Here is a 15,634-nt window from a genome sequence, read left to right on the forward strand (position 1 = left end):
CGCCAATCGCCAGGATCCCAGGCACCGAGAAGCTGCCTTCAACGCCGCAAGATACTTACTTAGATACGTCACCCTGCTGCGGCGGACAGAACGCACCTCGGATGCCACGCAAGCAGTCAATCAAGGTGGTGCATCGTTGCGGATACATAAAATCGAGTCAAACGTATTGCCGAGGAATAAATCAGATTTTAGCATGCCAGCGTTCCATCAAGAAAGTCGCTAGATTTGCGGTTACATGTCATTACTGAACCTTCATGAGCCTGGGAAGCTCTTCTGATATCCAGCTAGCTCTTCTGACCGAGTATGTGGGGGCCCCTGCTAAAGTACGGTATAGCGGTTCCCGTTGATAAAGACCACACTATTTGTACCATCCAACCGTAGTCAAGGGCTCATTTAGATGGGAGTAGATGTAATTGATGAGCATGTCAGCACCATGCCTTTGTGTCCATGACGAATACCACCGCTTGCGTGGAAGCTTGGGGCTGTGCAAGTTCATAAGTGTCTTGGCTAGAGTAGGCTCACCACCGTCTGCCGTGGTTGCGTGGGTGGCTTTCAAGGCTTCAAGCATATCTAATTCCGCCAAAGGAAGAGGGCACATCGACCCAGAGAGGTCTGGAGGTCACAGGCTGCAGTGCTTATCAAGTTTTTCCTATGTAATGAACATGTATAGGCTTGGCATTCTGCACAGCGAACCCTCCAAAATTTGTATGTGGCCCAGTAATAGGCAGAACTCTTACAAAGGGACTTCATGGTAATATTTCGCAACACACAATTGGCACAACTTTCGTAACCTAGGTTAATCCATAATGAGTTGTTGGTGCACTACCCAAAGCCACCAGTGATTGCCTTCGATCTAACCATATATGTCAAGCGGACTGTTTTCCGTCCACGACGATTGCGGCGCAGCAAATAACAAAAAATAAAACCATGGACAGGAGGCCTTAGGTGATTCTTCAAGAAACAGCATCGGGTCTATCGGAAAGTCGTCTGAGCGCTCTTAAAACTAAGCGTCTGGTATCTATTGTCGAGTGCCAGCTGAAGACTGACGGCCCTAAGAAACTGTTGACAGAAGACCACTGCCCGCATGCCTTGAACCGTCAAGGTTAGCGCTGCCCCTTCTAAACGTCGATCACAGGACCCTTGTTCCCCTCATAAAACGGAGCTGGCAAACGCGCCTGAACTTCAGGTTGCCGTCGCGCGACTCACTTTGTCAAGCACCGGACACTTTTTCTCCTACAGAGAGCTGTCACTTTCCGGCACCGAGTCGTCGGTCACTCAACGTTACTACAGTATTGAAAGGCGCGACAGCACGGTTCTGCCTTATACTTCTGCCTACTGCATCCCCAAAGTACCTTAGCCATTCTTGGTTGCCGCTAAACCCCTGGCGGATCAACAAGTCCCTGTGTCGATTGCGAAGAGAGCCCGGGACAAAACAAAGACGACAATTTCCTCCCTGACTGGGCGGCCAAGCTGACTCGAGCACCGAGGAGCAACTGAACGCGATGAAGTCACTTAGGATGAACAAGATGTTTGGTGCTGTCCGGAGGAAGGCTGGGAGCGGAAGCGGTATGACTACCTAAGATGCGATGCATACGACTGGATTAACCTAGGTGCTATAAGGCTGAATGAATAACTAACGTTTGGCCTTCTGGTAGGCAGCGAGGTTGATCCACAGAATGGTAGCCCAGAAGCCACCGCATCGCAATGCGTGGTATGTTTGTTCCCAACATGCGCACTTCTTCGGCGTCTATTTGAATCTGCATACATAGCTTGTAGCTATGGCCATACACCTAAAGCCCTCCTCTCTTTGATTGGCCCCGGACGCAGCTAATGGCAGTCGTCAACAGAAAGCATTCTGCGAATCAGCAGGAGGACCGAACAGCGCTGGCGATGAAGTCACATACCTACCGTCGATTGTCGATGCCGCCGAATCGTCACCACAGGCAGCTGCAGAATGTGCGCGGCTTATCAGGAAGTACTTGAAAAGGGACAACTGGTCGAAAGCATCCTATCAATACAACGCCATCATGCTAATGCGGATTCTCACCGACAACCCCGGCCCAACGTTCACCAGGAATATGGATCAGAAATTCGTGGACGTTATGAAGGAGGCGCTTAAAAGTCACCGCGATCCGAGTGTGTTGCAACTCTTGATGGAGACCTTGAACGCTTTTGAGAACACCAAGTCGCAAGACGAGGGACTGGCTCCTCTCATCGATATGTGGAGGAGAGAAAAGGACAAGGCGCAAAAGGGAGGGGTAAGATGAGATCGCTTCTTTCATGTAGAAATTCTCATGCTAAAAGTGCTATTGAAGTGGAAACCTCAACCTCAACAGCAACAACAACCGCCAATGATGACAAATGGCCCGCGGCCAGATTCTCATTCGCAGAACTACTTCGCGCGAAGTCACTCGAACCGACAACTTCCAGAACCTGTCGAGCTGGCTAGTCGTTTGGAGGAAGCGCGAACATCAGCCAAGCTGCTTCAAGAGGCTGTCACAAACACGCCGCCTAGTGAGGTTCTGAACAATGACTTTATGAAGGAGTTCGCAGACCGCTGCACAAGTGCAAGCAGAAGTATTCAAGGTTACATGGCAACCGAAAACCCAGGTCCTGACAACGAGACCATGGAAAGCCTAATCGACACCAACGAGCAGCTTCAGGCTGCATTGAGTTTGCATCAGAGGGCTATGCTACAAGCCAGGAAACAGGCCGGTGTGGGTGCACCAGCTGAGCCGTTGCCCGAATCTCTACCGGTGCCCGTGTCGAACGGAGCTGGGTCTTCACGGCAACCATCGCCACACCGACCAACGTACGATGACTCAGATGAGTATGAAGCGCCGCCCATGCCTCCCCCTAAGCGGGTTGGGAAGGGCAAGGAGCGGGAGTACGATGATAGCATCGCAGGTCCGTCGCGAACGCATACTCCTGGGCTAGAGGATGACCCCTTCAGGGACCCTGCACCGGAGCCCACAGGTTCTGGCTCACGTGCTGGTGGCTCTGGGCTTGGCAGTTCCAAATTTGCAGACGACGAGCCGAGACTTGCTTACGAACCCTTCCACCCAGGTTTCAATGCTACGCCAAGCTACTTGGGAAGACAGGATAGCGCCATCGGGAAGGAGGCAATGCATGGAGCTGTGCCCCAAGATCCGTCGCGACTTTCGGGGATCAAAGATGACGATGAGGAGCTGTACGATGTCACGCCGCAGAAAAGCAAGGAGCCCATCTATCGGTACTAGGAACACCAAACTCAATCCGATTCGGTGTCGAGATTTGAGCACAAAGCTATGAGGTTTGTGCTTGTTGTGCACATCCTAGAGTGACTTTACTCGTCGGTGCGACGAGCCAATAAACCAGTCATAGTGTAAGTCTCAAGCGAGTCGATTTTCTAAGATGTTTGTTTTGAGAGAGCTAGGAGTTGGAGTTTGGAACATGAGATATCCCGATATCAGCAAATATGATTATTCTTTGCAGAGCAGGAAGGCCCCCCCACCGTTCATGACTGGCCGTGACATTAAAGCCTTGGATTGTATCTTTAGACCATTGCCACCCTCGTGAGCGCTTGGTCTTACATTAGTGACATGCTGCTGAGTAGGTATCCCTATGCGGAATCCTGCACAGATCTGTGTCGACAGTCCACCAGGGCGAACGAGATGCAGGATCCCATTAGCGGGCCAGTTTCGATGGCCCAAAGTCTGGACCCCCTCATATCTCCTATCCCACTTCTTCTAGATAGCAGAATATGACTGAGCCGCGATTTAACCCTCCTGTATGTTTCGCACTGATCTTTGCATACATGTTTTCGAGTATAAAACTGAAGCATGCTGCACTAAGTACACGACAGCTTTAGGTTAGTGCTGTCTAAGAAACACTGGTTAGGGTTGCGAACTGGCTTAGTTAGTCTACGGGGCCCTCAAGCTTGCTCGACATCATCACAAGATCCACGAACCGAGATGCGCACACGAAATTGGATGATAACGGGTAACCATTGCGAGCCCCGGCATCGAGCCCGTCGAAGAAGCGATTGGTGCCCTCCGGCAATGTCAGCTTTTCGATGCGTTATCCTGGAAGGAGTAAAAGTAGAGAGAAGAGACGAACACGTCAACCAGGGCGCGCAGCTACGCGCAGCGCTATTGTGTATCACCGCGGGCCGGCAATACACAGTAGATGCGATTGGGTGGCCGTTCGCATTTTTAGGTCGAGTATATCCGGAGCTAAGTATGTAGTCAATGGCGGGGATTCTAGGCTCTTCGGTTCCTCGAATTTCGTTCTGAAAAATGCTGCGAGTGCCAGCTCGACGGCCGTAAGAGGGAGGCTGGCAGTGCGTGAAGCAGCGAACACGGTCTTCCTTTCAATAGTCCCATGCTGGATGTGAGGAGGGTTGTCCAAGCAAGTTCCACGCCAAGTTGCCCGCATGTACTGTAGTCTTCCCCACGTATACTGGGGTGTGTTTGGTGCATATGCAGTGTTTTCATTTTCCACAGTTCATTCACCCATTTCGCAATTTGCCAATATTCCGGATTTAGCAGCTGGTCATGACCTTAGACTTTCGCATTGTGACAACGGGTAAGCCACGTGGCTAGGAATAACTGTAGGAGTGCTGCTTTGTCGTTTCTTGGATGCGAGTTCGTTCAAACTATCGAATACCACCAGATAGGTACGTTTCTCGGGCGCTAGGGACATGGGGTCAATAGCCGCTCACCACTCAGTCGGATTCTCGTTAGCTTTCCAAAAGGCGCTACTATGTATGCGTGGGAATCAGCTCATCAGATGAACATGTTCATATGGTTTCACCGAGCGCCCTATTCGTCAACGCAGATGCTTGACACTAATCTGAGGAAAACCCCTCCACTACAAGCTTCACGTACGGTATTCTAGCTGTCGTGTCTGGACACGGTCACTAGGACTATACTTCATATAGTATATTTTCACCATTTTGATCATGGCTGAATGGGTTTTGGGCTTCTTCTATCAGCCTTCGCCGAACCGGGATGGCGATGGAAATGGTTTACTTGAAACGTTCTCGAACATGTCGATCGAATATTCTGAGGGAAATCTCCATTCTCTGAATTAGAACAGAACAAGGTCAACAACGAATCCAAGGGTCCCGATGGCGAGCATCATTTCGCAACCAGGGCAAACTCCATCATTGAATCAAAGACCCTTGCACGTTCGGCAAGCACCTGCATTCCTTCTGTCTGATAAAAGTGGGATTTCAACAGCGAGCCACGTTTTGCTGAACCTTGCTGGAGACTTTGGGAATGGTACTCCGTAGGTTGCGATTGGTTCAGCCAGGAACTGCAATTGTGACATGTCTCCAGTGGCTCCGCTGCATTTTGACAGGCTGACTTCAACCTCGAGCCAACATGAAGATGATACACTATCCACAACGTTCAAGAGGTTGGTTATCATGTTTAACTTCGCGTCCCCGTGGATAATTTCGAAAGCACTCAAGACTTTTGGAGATTGTCTCACAGCTCAGTCACCGAAAGATTCCACAGCCCAGAGATGGGATGTCAAACTTACACGATGTGATACCGTGCATGAGCTCCTGCTGCTGGCAGCGACTGGTAGTAGCAACACCAGCACCAGCAACACTAACTCCGTTTCACATGCACTGCATTGTGGCCGTGGCTGACTTTTACCTGATGAACAATTCATCTTTTCTGCTAAAAATAAACAGTTTCATCTGATGATCACTCGCGAGTCCATCATCTCATATTCTGGTTCTTCCAAAGCCGCCGCTCGCACAGCACTGTCAATATCAGATCGTCATGGCGAACCCTTGAAACCCCCTGCAGACGCTAGTAGCGGGCAGGAGCCACCCGGCTGCAGACAGGGCAAGTGGATCCAATCCCGACCGCCCGGCAGCGTGAAAGATCCAACTCTTTTGGGCGAACTTTGCGAATGGGTCATGACCCGTTCCTCAAACAACTCAGCAAACGTTCTCAACGCCTCACCAGCCGATTGAAACATGGACCCAAATCAGCTTGTTGTTCATCCTACCCTAACGCAAGCTCTTACCAATGAGAGTAATTCGTCGAAAAGCCCTCAGCATCACACCAAGTTAAAAATGAACCCCCAAGCACAGTCCCTGTTACTACCAAATAGTCAGGATGGATACTCCCGGCTGTTGCTCCCATATGACTAACGAGCTCTTCAACGATTGAGTCCGGCTCCCCCAGTAGCGTACATAATTTTGTTTGTGGTCTCCATTGAGAGTATAAACAACATCGGGCTGTTCCGACTGGTCTGTTACCCTCCTGGTCCCGTCTTGTTGTTGCGTGCAGACGCCAGAGTGCGCATGTCAATGGCTTTAGCTCCTCATGCGCCGGACTCGTTTAGGCATGCTTGCTGTACGAATATGTATGCGCCGAGTAGTCTTCTTCTTCTTCTTCTTCAGTTCTTTCAGTTCCGTAGATCTTTTATGTCTGGCTCACCTCCGCCTTTGGCCTCTTGACCGCATCAGCCTCCACATGCATGCAAGGTGCGGCAGGTCGTCGATCAACCTTGCGCGGACACAGCTCCCGCATCGACTACTCCACTACTGGCAAGCTGGAATGAAAGCCATTCATTTCTATGGCTCCATAGATCAGAAAGAATTCTGTACGAATGCCCGTTCGTGACATTCGCCGCAAACAGTTTAGTCTCCTCTATGAAGAGGCGCACTTGCTCCCTTGCACTACATTCATCTCCGCTCCGGACACCCTGGTCACTCCCGTATCCAGACAGTATACCTTGCTGCTGGCCGCCGCATCGCTGCCGCTGTCATCTTTATTACCCGTCGAATGTTTCACCTGGGTACTGCCAGCGTCCTGATGACAAACTTGTTTATTGGATCCGCCCTCGACCGATTGCAAGGAGCCCTAAATCTGACAGATCGTTATACGCACAATTTCCAATACTAAAGCCCTATACCGTCATGATGGCTCCAACTCAGGTCTTGTGCCAACCCCCTTTACTTTCCTTCACTCCCCAGATGTTAGACTGGTGTGCTAGTCATGGTAAATATCGAATGGCGGCTGTTTCAAATCCTGCACCGTCGAGGCAACCATGGTCTATGAACGAGTTGAGCTCTGAATTGTTAGCTCTTATATTTGAGCATGTGAGTTATTTCTAGCGGCCCTCCACTCAGCTAGTGTATAGACCCTGCGCTTACTGGATTCTACAGCTTCGTGATGTCGATGCTGGATCCCTAGCCACAGCTCGACTACTATCAAGGAGGTTTGACGCCATCGTCACGCCAATCAAATACAAGTTTTTGTATCTATCTGAGCGGATACTCGCTCCTGAAGCGCAGGCCTATATTCCAGACGCTCTAGAGAAGATCTATGTCCACACTCGCCATGTGCAAGCGAACAGTGACCTGGATCCACAAAATATCAAGCGGTTACTAGATCGTATACAGAGACTTTCAACCGTCAGGTACTTGACATCCACTCATGATGACCGTCTACATACTTGATTAGCTGACTCGGGTTTTCTTTTTCCAGGTGGACTTATATAGGCGCAGGCTTTTGCTCGGGGGATTTTTGGTTGCCCGCGGATGTTCTCAGCCCTCGGCATATACAGTTGAACAAAACTAAGCTCTATATCGATGACTTGCCTTTGAGGAACTTCACTTCGAACCAGCAGGATGTCTACTTCAAATCCATACCATCTAATGTGCTAACTTCTCTGAAGTTGGCCAGTCCGGCACCCCCACTCACAAATAGGCTCGAGTCATTAAAGCAACTCCTGCTAAGGTCAAGGAACCTCGAGACGTTTTTCTACCAGGACAGGGGTCAAGGCACTCACTTCACATTTTCAGAAGACGAAACATTGCCATCTTTCAAAGAGTTGGTGTTACGCTCATATGACTGGGGTCATACAGAGACCGAGGTAGAGGATCACTGGGACTTCTCTAGCATCCGTCTGCTCAGGCTCATTGATGTGCCAATCTTCGAATTCTTGAGATCAGTCCCGTTCGAAGACCTTACCGATCTCCATACTCTGCAATGCGACGACTTTAGTGCTCATCTGGCCGCCGATCGGCGACAAGAAGCAACAAGAGGCCTTTACTGCCTAGTTAAGAAGATACGATCTCTCCGGGATTTGGAATTTACCTGTCACACGCAACACTTCCCACTTGATGCACTGTTTCACCATGGCAAATCTCTTCATCACCTCCGGATCCGTGATCACGTTGGATTCAGTGATGAGGACCGGCGATGTCCTACGATATGGCCCGCTGATCTCGCAGCCCTCTCGCAGAAGATGGTCAAATTAGAAACCCTCGAGCTGGATATGGACACAGCATACTGCGATCCGCCACTATTTCTGGAAGCCATATGCAACTTCCCTCGACTGCACACCCTGACTTTGCATGTACAGACCGTACTACGTGCGTTAGAGGTTGTTCATCCCGATGTCGACCGTGACTACGAAGCAGCGATGCGGAATTTCAGGGCTCTAGTGAGGGGGAAGATGGGCGTATCATGGCGGTCGATTACCATTAATGTTGGGGGTTGGAAGCAACATATGGTACGCCGACTGAGCGAGGCATGGAGGACACAAAATGCGCAAGGAGTATATGCCGAGAGATGCTTCGTATTGAAAAGGAGTGCAGCAGGTGAGATTACTCTTAGGGAGGAAATGTCTTTTGAACATTGAAATTACACACTTGCGGGAAAATCGCAGAGATGCCTAGCATATCATGGTAGATTTTGGGTCAACATATAAACAGGTCTTTGGCGCCTCAAAGATCGGGTTGTCTCAACCACGGACAATCGGTAATGGGCAATAGAAAACACTACATCACGAGATTACGAAATCTAGATAGACCCTAGTGGAAAAGTCAGGTTATTGTATTGGAGTTATTTATCAGAATTGATTACCACATTCAAGATGCATAGGGGTGACTGCCTCGCTGGAACCTCGTGGTGAATCAATCGACTCTGTTATGTGTGCTAGAGAATTTCAGCATCTAATATGTGTGTAACGATATTTCTTCACAATCAATGTGATATTCCTGGTGATAATTAATCAGGTCTGCGTATTTGGCTGGGATGTAACTAGACCATCAACATTCTGGAATGAATATACGGCAAGCCTCAAGAATCACGTCCGAGCAACAGATTTTACTTCGATATCCCGAGTTGGTTCGGCGGGCTGGAGAATACTATGCGATTTCCCAAACAACTGCGTAACATCCTGGGGCTCGTATGGTTGCGACGCAGAATTTGGTTGAACCATCTGGATTTTGACACGACATATGAACACAATACGACCGCTAGGCTCACGATCACAATCTTCTATCCAATTTCTAGCACATACAGCACCAAATATACATCTTCCGTTGAGTTCCCCAAAACTGATCAGCCTTCTCACTTGAAACTCAAGTCTCAATGTTGGTGGCTATTACGATATCGATCCGGAGCGCATACACGCCCCATGACGGAGGAGATCACGAGAGAGTAAAGCAACCAACCTCGACGTCAGTAGTGGACTGTGTGATGAGTTCTCGCATACCAAAAAAGCACTGCCGACATGCTCATGATAATTGTACAGTTCACGGACAGCAGCAAAAATTCGGACACTCTGCAAACCTTGCCCAAGCTGTCCGAGGCTATTTCTGGATCATATGCGTAAACATCTTCGTATACAGAAACCCCCGTTAAATTACTGCCCCCCCAAATTCGTGTTTCAAGGTTATTGGACAAAAGGGCCGATCTTACCTGGATCCCGTGAAATCGATGTCTCGCAATTTGTACATCGCTTTTTTTCTCTACCTTCATGTCCGTGTCGACAGCCCTAGGGATTGGTTGCTCCCCTCAACCCATATACGAGATGCTCTATATGATGGTACGAATGGCAGGATTTGGCACGTTCTTCTGAGCGGCATTGGTGGCGAGATATGAGGCAGCGCACCGACGATCGGCGAACAAGGTTTGGAGCCGCAATGGAGAGTTTCTCTCTCGCCTACACCCGCAATCTCGGCCATATTTCCAAGACATCCAACGCCTCACGTTCTTCAAAGTTATCTTACTAGCCGAGAGCTGCTTGCTACTGTGTATGAGCAGTACCCGTGAAGCATAATCACCATGTAATTACATCCGCATCCCCTAACTAGTTACCAAAAACCGCCCAAAAGGTTCTTACCAAAACCTTCTCACCAATTTATGAGGAAACCATTCGCGAATAAAGCACAAGACCCTCGTCAATAAATAAGTAAATAGCTTTCAGCGTACTGAGGGAGGAAAAGAATCCCGGACATGGCAAGGAACCTTGTTTGCTTCGAGGTCGAACGCTGACGCCTTCCCGCCCCCAGATCGGAGCCAGGGGCACTTGTCTTGCTTCAGAACAATGATATCAACATGATAATTAGTCTTCAGTCCCACGAATGCGGGACTCACCAACCTCCTCTTTTTGGTCCATCCAGAATTGCCGGCAGACTGGTCCCGATTGCCTGCACACCTATTGCTTGACAGGCACAGTTGTGAACACGCGGGTTCCGTATCTATCCCCTAATTGACGATTTGAATGTCGCCCAAGTGTAACTTACCCAGTCTTGACACGGTAGTTCAGCGGCATATCCATCTGAGAATAAATACATGCCTCGAAACGGCTTCCCGTAGGATCAACTGAGACGAAGGAAAAGGAATTACGATCTCTATGAACTCAGAAGGAAGTCAGTGCGGAATAGATGCTGGGATAGAATCAAATGCTATCGTAATCGCCTCAGCTGCTGTCCAGAAGAGGTTTGCTGCCTCTCCGTCTGCTATCAAACCATGGAGATAAGTGAAAATACTTCGGGGTTGAATTGGTGAAGCGAGCGTTTCAGTCATTCGGAGAGTGAATGAGAACTTTATATATATATATTTACAAAATTTCCTGTTTTCAGGAGAAGGATATAAGTGATATGTATTTGTTTGTCAATAATTAGATCCCATGTTTTTCTAATGGCACAGGCGCCGTAACAATCTGTGAGCTGCAACAGGTTTGACTGCCATTTAATAATCATCACTTAAGAATTTAGTGTCAAGAATCGGGTCGATGGACAAAAAGGTGTAACACCACTTTCTGTTCGATTCGGTTTAACTTTTATCGGAGATATTCAGAGTCGTGATATGAGATTGTTTTATGTCTTTATATTACTCGAAATGAGAAACTGGAGTTTATTTGTGAGAAATACATACCTTGCGTTGGAGGTCTACTGTGTCAAAACCCCCAATCAAAGCCAATAATAAATATTGGATTGGGAAGCGGGAAGATTGTATTGCTGTAATTAGCTGGGCGATGGATTGCCAGGCCATCTCAGTGGCTTTAGCATCATAATATCAGGGTATGTTGTAGCGACACCTGCTTCTTGTTTGGGCTGACTCTTTCGAAATTTATGAGTCAGAATGCTGAATTTCAGCGCGAGTCATGGAAAGTGGTATTCCACGGATACTTCTCGACTGGTCGCCGAGTCGAAACTGTAGTCTTGCGTGGTTAAATTGTCAGCCTGTGATAGTTTGCACGTCCCAACCACCTCGAAAGTTGTGGATATCACTTGCGTTCCCAATCTGCTCAATGAGGAGGAAAGATGAGCCATGAGGTCTCATAGTATATTGTCTGACCTAACCATGAACGAGACGAGTAGATTTGATAGCTAGGGAAACGTGATCGAATATGATATTGTAAGAATACATATGGAGAGTTTTATCAGATATTTTTGTGCTTTGTGATGCTGCTTCCTGTCAACCAGCAATTAGTGGCTTGAGCCTTGTTGAGCACGGGGGGGCAGTCTGGAGGATACTATGGGCAGCCCATCCGAGGGGCCATGCTTACGGCCTAGTCAATAGGCAGTTGGAAGTGATGAGCACATTGAAGCATCAGCTGTATCATGATGTGTCTGGTCCACTAGAAGTCTCTTGCGAAAATACCCCCCGGAATAGACAGATTTTCAATGACATGGGTTCTCGCTACGGTTGTGAAATTGGTACATGTCAGCAAAAATGGATAAATGACGCTACCTTTGATGTGCCTTTGGCTCATTTAGCACAATTTTGATCGAATATTGACGGTACACGATCTCCACAACCGCGATTTCGCTGTTATGCTTTGGGATGTACCTCGAAGTTGCGCGATCTTACCAAACGCTGCTTGCCGGTTTGCCATCCGCGACGTTAGATGTATTGTGGTGACCGGCGCCGATTAAAAAGCGGTTAGAAGCAGTGGCAGACAAACGCCCCTTTCCGACGACTGAGCGCGAATCATGGGATAACAGTTCACGCAACGTAGAAAGACTGGACACTGGCAAAATGATAACTCGGTCCTGCTCATCAGCAATGGACATGGGTTGCTTGCGGGCTTCCCAAGCCAGCGATCCGTCAGCACGCTGCCTTACCAGTGGTCATGTTGTCAGATCGCTTGGAGTCAGCGCCAAAAGAAGGAGGGGTGGTCGTCGTCCAGGGTCTGGACACCGTCGCCAGAACAGCCATGAACCATGGAACTACTGAACCGAAACGTCCCGGCGCTCACCACGCTTGTTCCCGCTTGATAAGTTTCGCCCACCCTTGACCGTGAGAGCTTCCCAAGCACACAAAAATTTAGGCTCGCCAGTAAGGATCAAGTCCCAAAGGTTCGATGTTGGCCTCACCATCTCCAAGTGATGATCATGGGAAGTTGCTAGTATTGGGTAATATTAGCTCACGATAGGTACCGGCGCATTTGGACTTAGGAGGCGGTAATTGGTCCCCTGCTTAATAGGAGGGGATCGGTTTTGACTTTAAAGCCATCCAACTCACGGTATGGTAGCCATTTGTTCAGTGGTGCTTTTAGTTTTCCGTCACCCAGTGCGACGTCAACTAAAAGAAAGACCTCAAGATAGAATTTTCCTGTGCGCCTCTACTTGGCCGAGAGCGAACCCCTCTCTCGGGTGTTAGCAATAGTGTCCTTGTGAGGAGGAAAAAAGAGAGAAGGCACGGACATGTTCACCACGCAAACAGCTCCTGGGTGCGATCGATTATCCTCGGTTCGAAAGTCGCCAGGATACCGCTGCTAACGTGTAATTACGAGTTGGTGCCGTCGACGTTAGCACCACCTCGACATGACTCCGGGCAAGGCATTCCGACGCGCTGCTGCACATCATTCGGCACAAAGGCATGTTTGAGGTGAGCTGACAGAGCAATGGGCACCCACTTCTGACCCACTGTTCATGCTCTCTATCTAAGACATCCCTCCCTTGGGGACTCCCCCAGAGAATGCCGCTACCTATGATTGAACATGGTACCTCCTATTATTTGCTGGCCCATGCTTCGGGACAAGACACGAACGACGAACTTGATATCGGCCATTGCGAGTATAGCATGTCAGGAGGGTTACGAACGCACAAGCCGACATGGTAGGCACCATGATGTCCTTGTCACAAACTTCACAATTTCATTCTTAAAATAAAAGGCCATCCTCTACGTTACCCTTCACTCGATCACCGAGTGCACGTTGCTCATGACCGACATGAACTTCTTGGTGCAAATCCCGACTGAACACGATACCCTATTTTACCACCGACCGACGAGTAAACCAAAATGCCCGACGTAATGCACTGTTTGCCAATTTTGCCGCGAGGCACGCCCATCTTTTTCTCTGCGCTCCCGAAAACGACTATTTCGACATGAACGAACCTCCCAAATACTGCAACGACCGCCGGAAAAAGCAATGGATATACGCGCTGATTGTTCGTTGCCGAACGAGGAGAAATCTAAGTCGTGACCACAAATCCCCTTGAAACATAAACCGTAAAGAGCGAGGGGTCATTGACGTCCATTCGCTCGACGCAGCCGACGATTGGCTGGCGACTGTTTTGTGTCGTTGAATCGTAGATTAGGAAAAACATTAGTCAACGTAGAGAACCACTAGAACCAAATTCCATCGAGCCCAATATCAGTAGAGCCAACTGTCCAGCAGTATTACTCTGCCGCCGTGACGTGTTTCCTTGGAGAAAGGTTTTAAGGTGGTAACAGTTCCTATACGCGGGGAAAAAAGAAAAAGAAGAAAGCCTAGAAGCCTATTTCTTCCTCTGATTGAGCCTGCCTAGCATACCACGATCAATATCATTGCTGGACGCCGAGTCCATGATACTGCCTAGCTTCATAACAGAATTTGCAGACGCCCCGCTTGCTGGAGGGCCTGAAGGACTGGTTCGAGGCGGCGGCGTTCGATTGTCATATCCAACCTGTTGCCCAGCCTGGACTGGCAGTTGCCCATACGGAGCCAAGTGATTGGGACTGCTGCTCGAAGAAGGTGATCTCCTTCTGACGTTGTCGTCTGGGAACGTACTTGGCGGTGGTAGACGCATCGCATGATGGTCATCTTCAGGGGGTCTTTGCCGCCTTCTACCCGCTTCCGACCTGTCGTCGGGATAACCTCCGAACGAACCCGTAGGCGATGGAAGCGGTTGATCGTACTGAGCGTTTGCAGTCTGGTATGGCCCACCAGGTCCAGGCTGAAGACCTGGGGTTGATTGATTTAGTGGCTGTCCATATGACCCATACAGCTGCGTGCCTGGAGGAATGTTCTGAAGAGCAGACACTGGAACAAATGCTGTAGACGCGGCTGACGAGACTGGTTGAAAAACACATTCTTGGTTCATCTTGATGCAGTTGGTACATTTGCCGCCTGGAGAGTTTTGGTAACCACTACACCGTATCTGCAGAGATATTAATTAGACACGCTTGCTGTCAATGATACATCAAGTGTGGTCATACCTTTCTCCTTCTGCAATACCTACAAGCAATTGACGTTCTCTGTCTTGGTGCAGCCTGTTGGTGTTGCATAGAGCCAGGCGGGCCACCCTGGTAGTTCTCATAACCTGGTGGGCCACGATCCGGGCGGTATGCGTACCCATAGTTATCTGCGTTGTTGTACGGCGGTCTTTGCGGTGCGTAATATTGCGGACCCCGGGGGTCCGGAGGAGGAGGAGGAGGATAGTTAGCTCTTGAGTCTACCGGATGAGGCTGGACAGGTGGCAAGTATTGTTGATTCGGAGGCGGCGGATATGAGCTGCTGGGAGGAGAGTATCCTCCCTGACTCCCTGGCGCTGGGTACCCATTTGTAGAGCCCGGCGAGCCGCTGTAGTTACCTGAGCGGGAGTCCCAACCTCTCGCCTGTGGCGGACCGTAAGGTCCGTTTGGGTCCTGGATGGACGGGAGAGTGACTGCTCCTGACGCCATTTGTGGTCGTGGGTGATATGGAATACCTCTGGAACGGTCGTCTTCCTCTCCTGGAGGTGGGGGATACTGGGACTCGTGATGCTGATCGTTTCTAGACGGTCCCCTACTGCGATGGTCTTCCGCCATGCTACGTGGACGAATACTAAAGGGCGCCAGTTTCCAGAGACGCACTCTAACACGGCGTGCCTGTTCAACTTTGCGTTTCTAGCAGTAAAACGAAAGAGACTGAAGAGTCGAGTTCAAGGCCGAGCTGCAGGCGCCGGCCCGTCCCTTGCGCTTTATCGAGCGAATGATCTAATGCTCGCGCTGCAAACCCAAATTAAACCCAGCAAGAAACTTCCACTGGATAAGTCAGTCCACGGTTGTGTAGAGCCTCGGGGACCTTGGTTTTGTTTCGTTGATAAGTAGACGTGGGTGGAAAGAATGAGTATGGTGAAACA

The 15,634-nt window shown here is 49.4% G+C and overlaps 4 protein-coding genes across 4 annotated transcripts; 3 read left to right on the forward strand and 1 right to left on the reverse strand.

The window, feature by feature from the left end:
* Positions 1–1,526: 1,526 nt before the first annotated feature.
* Positions 1,527–3,239, forward strand: BKA67DRAFT_660529 (uncharacterized protein; the record flags this gene model as incomplete). The annotated part of the gene is made up of 4 exons (XM_046107649.1): positions 1,527–1,566; positions 1,656–1,711; positions 1,848–2,258; positions 2,316–3,239. 4 exons carry the CDS (start codon positions 1,527–1,529, stop codon positions 3,237–3,239), a joined length of 1,431 nt encoding a protein of 476 aa, XP_045956020.1.
* A 714-nt stretch (positions 3,240–3,953) lies between these two features.
* Positions 3,954–5,074, forward strand: BKA67DRAFT_537601 (uncharacterized protein; the record flags this gene model as incomplete). The annotated part of the gene is made up of 5 exons (XM_046100353.1): positions 3,954–4,218; positions 4,467–4,566; positions 4,596–4,657; positions 4,763–4,869; positions 4,922–5,074. The coding sequence occupies 5 exons, from the start codon at positions 3,954–3,956 to the stop codon at positions 5,072–5,074; spliced, it is 687 nt and encodes a 228-aa protein (XP_045956021.1).
* Positions 5,075–7,015: 1,941 nt separating this feature from the next.
* BKA67DRAFT_520660 (F-box domain-containing protein) lies at positions 7,016–8,652 on the forward strand (the record flags this gene model as incomplete). The annotated part of the gene is made up of 3 exons (XM_046098203.1): positions 7,016–7,105; positions 7,172–7,425; positions 7,494–8,652. The coding sequence occupies 3 exons, from the start codon at positions 7,016–7,018 to the stop codon at positions 8,650–8,652; spliced, it is 1,503 nt and encodes a 500-aa protein (XP_045956022.1).
* A 5,377-nt stretch (positions 8,653–14,029) lies between these two features.
* Positions 14,030–15,320, reverse strand: BKA67DRAFT_537603 (uncharacterized protein; the record flags this gene model as incomplete). The annotated part of the gene is made up of 2 exons (XM_046100354.1): positions 14,030–14,671; positions 14,730–15,320. 2 exons carry the CDS (start codon positions 15,318–15,320, stop codon positions 14,030–14,032), a joined length of 1,233 nt encoding a protein of 410 aa, XP_045956023.1.
* Between the last annotated feature and the right edge of the window lie 314 nt (positions 15,321–15,634).

Source organism: Truncatella angustata (genome assembly GCF_020726525.1).
Source record: "Truncatella angustata strain MPI-SDFR-AT-0073 chromosome Unknown BKA67scaffold_6, whole genome shotgun sequence".
NCBI classification, from domain to species: Eukaryota; Fungi; Ascomycota; class Sordariomycetes; order Amphisphaeriales; family Sporocadaceae; genus Truncatella; species Truncatella angustata.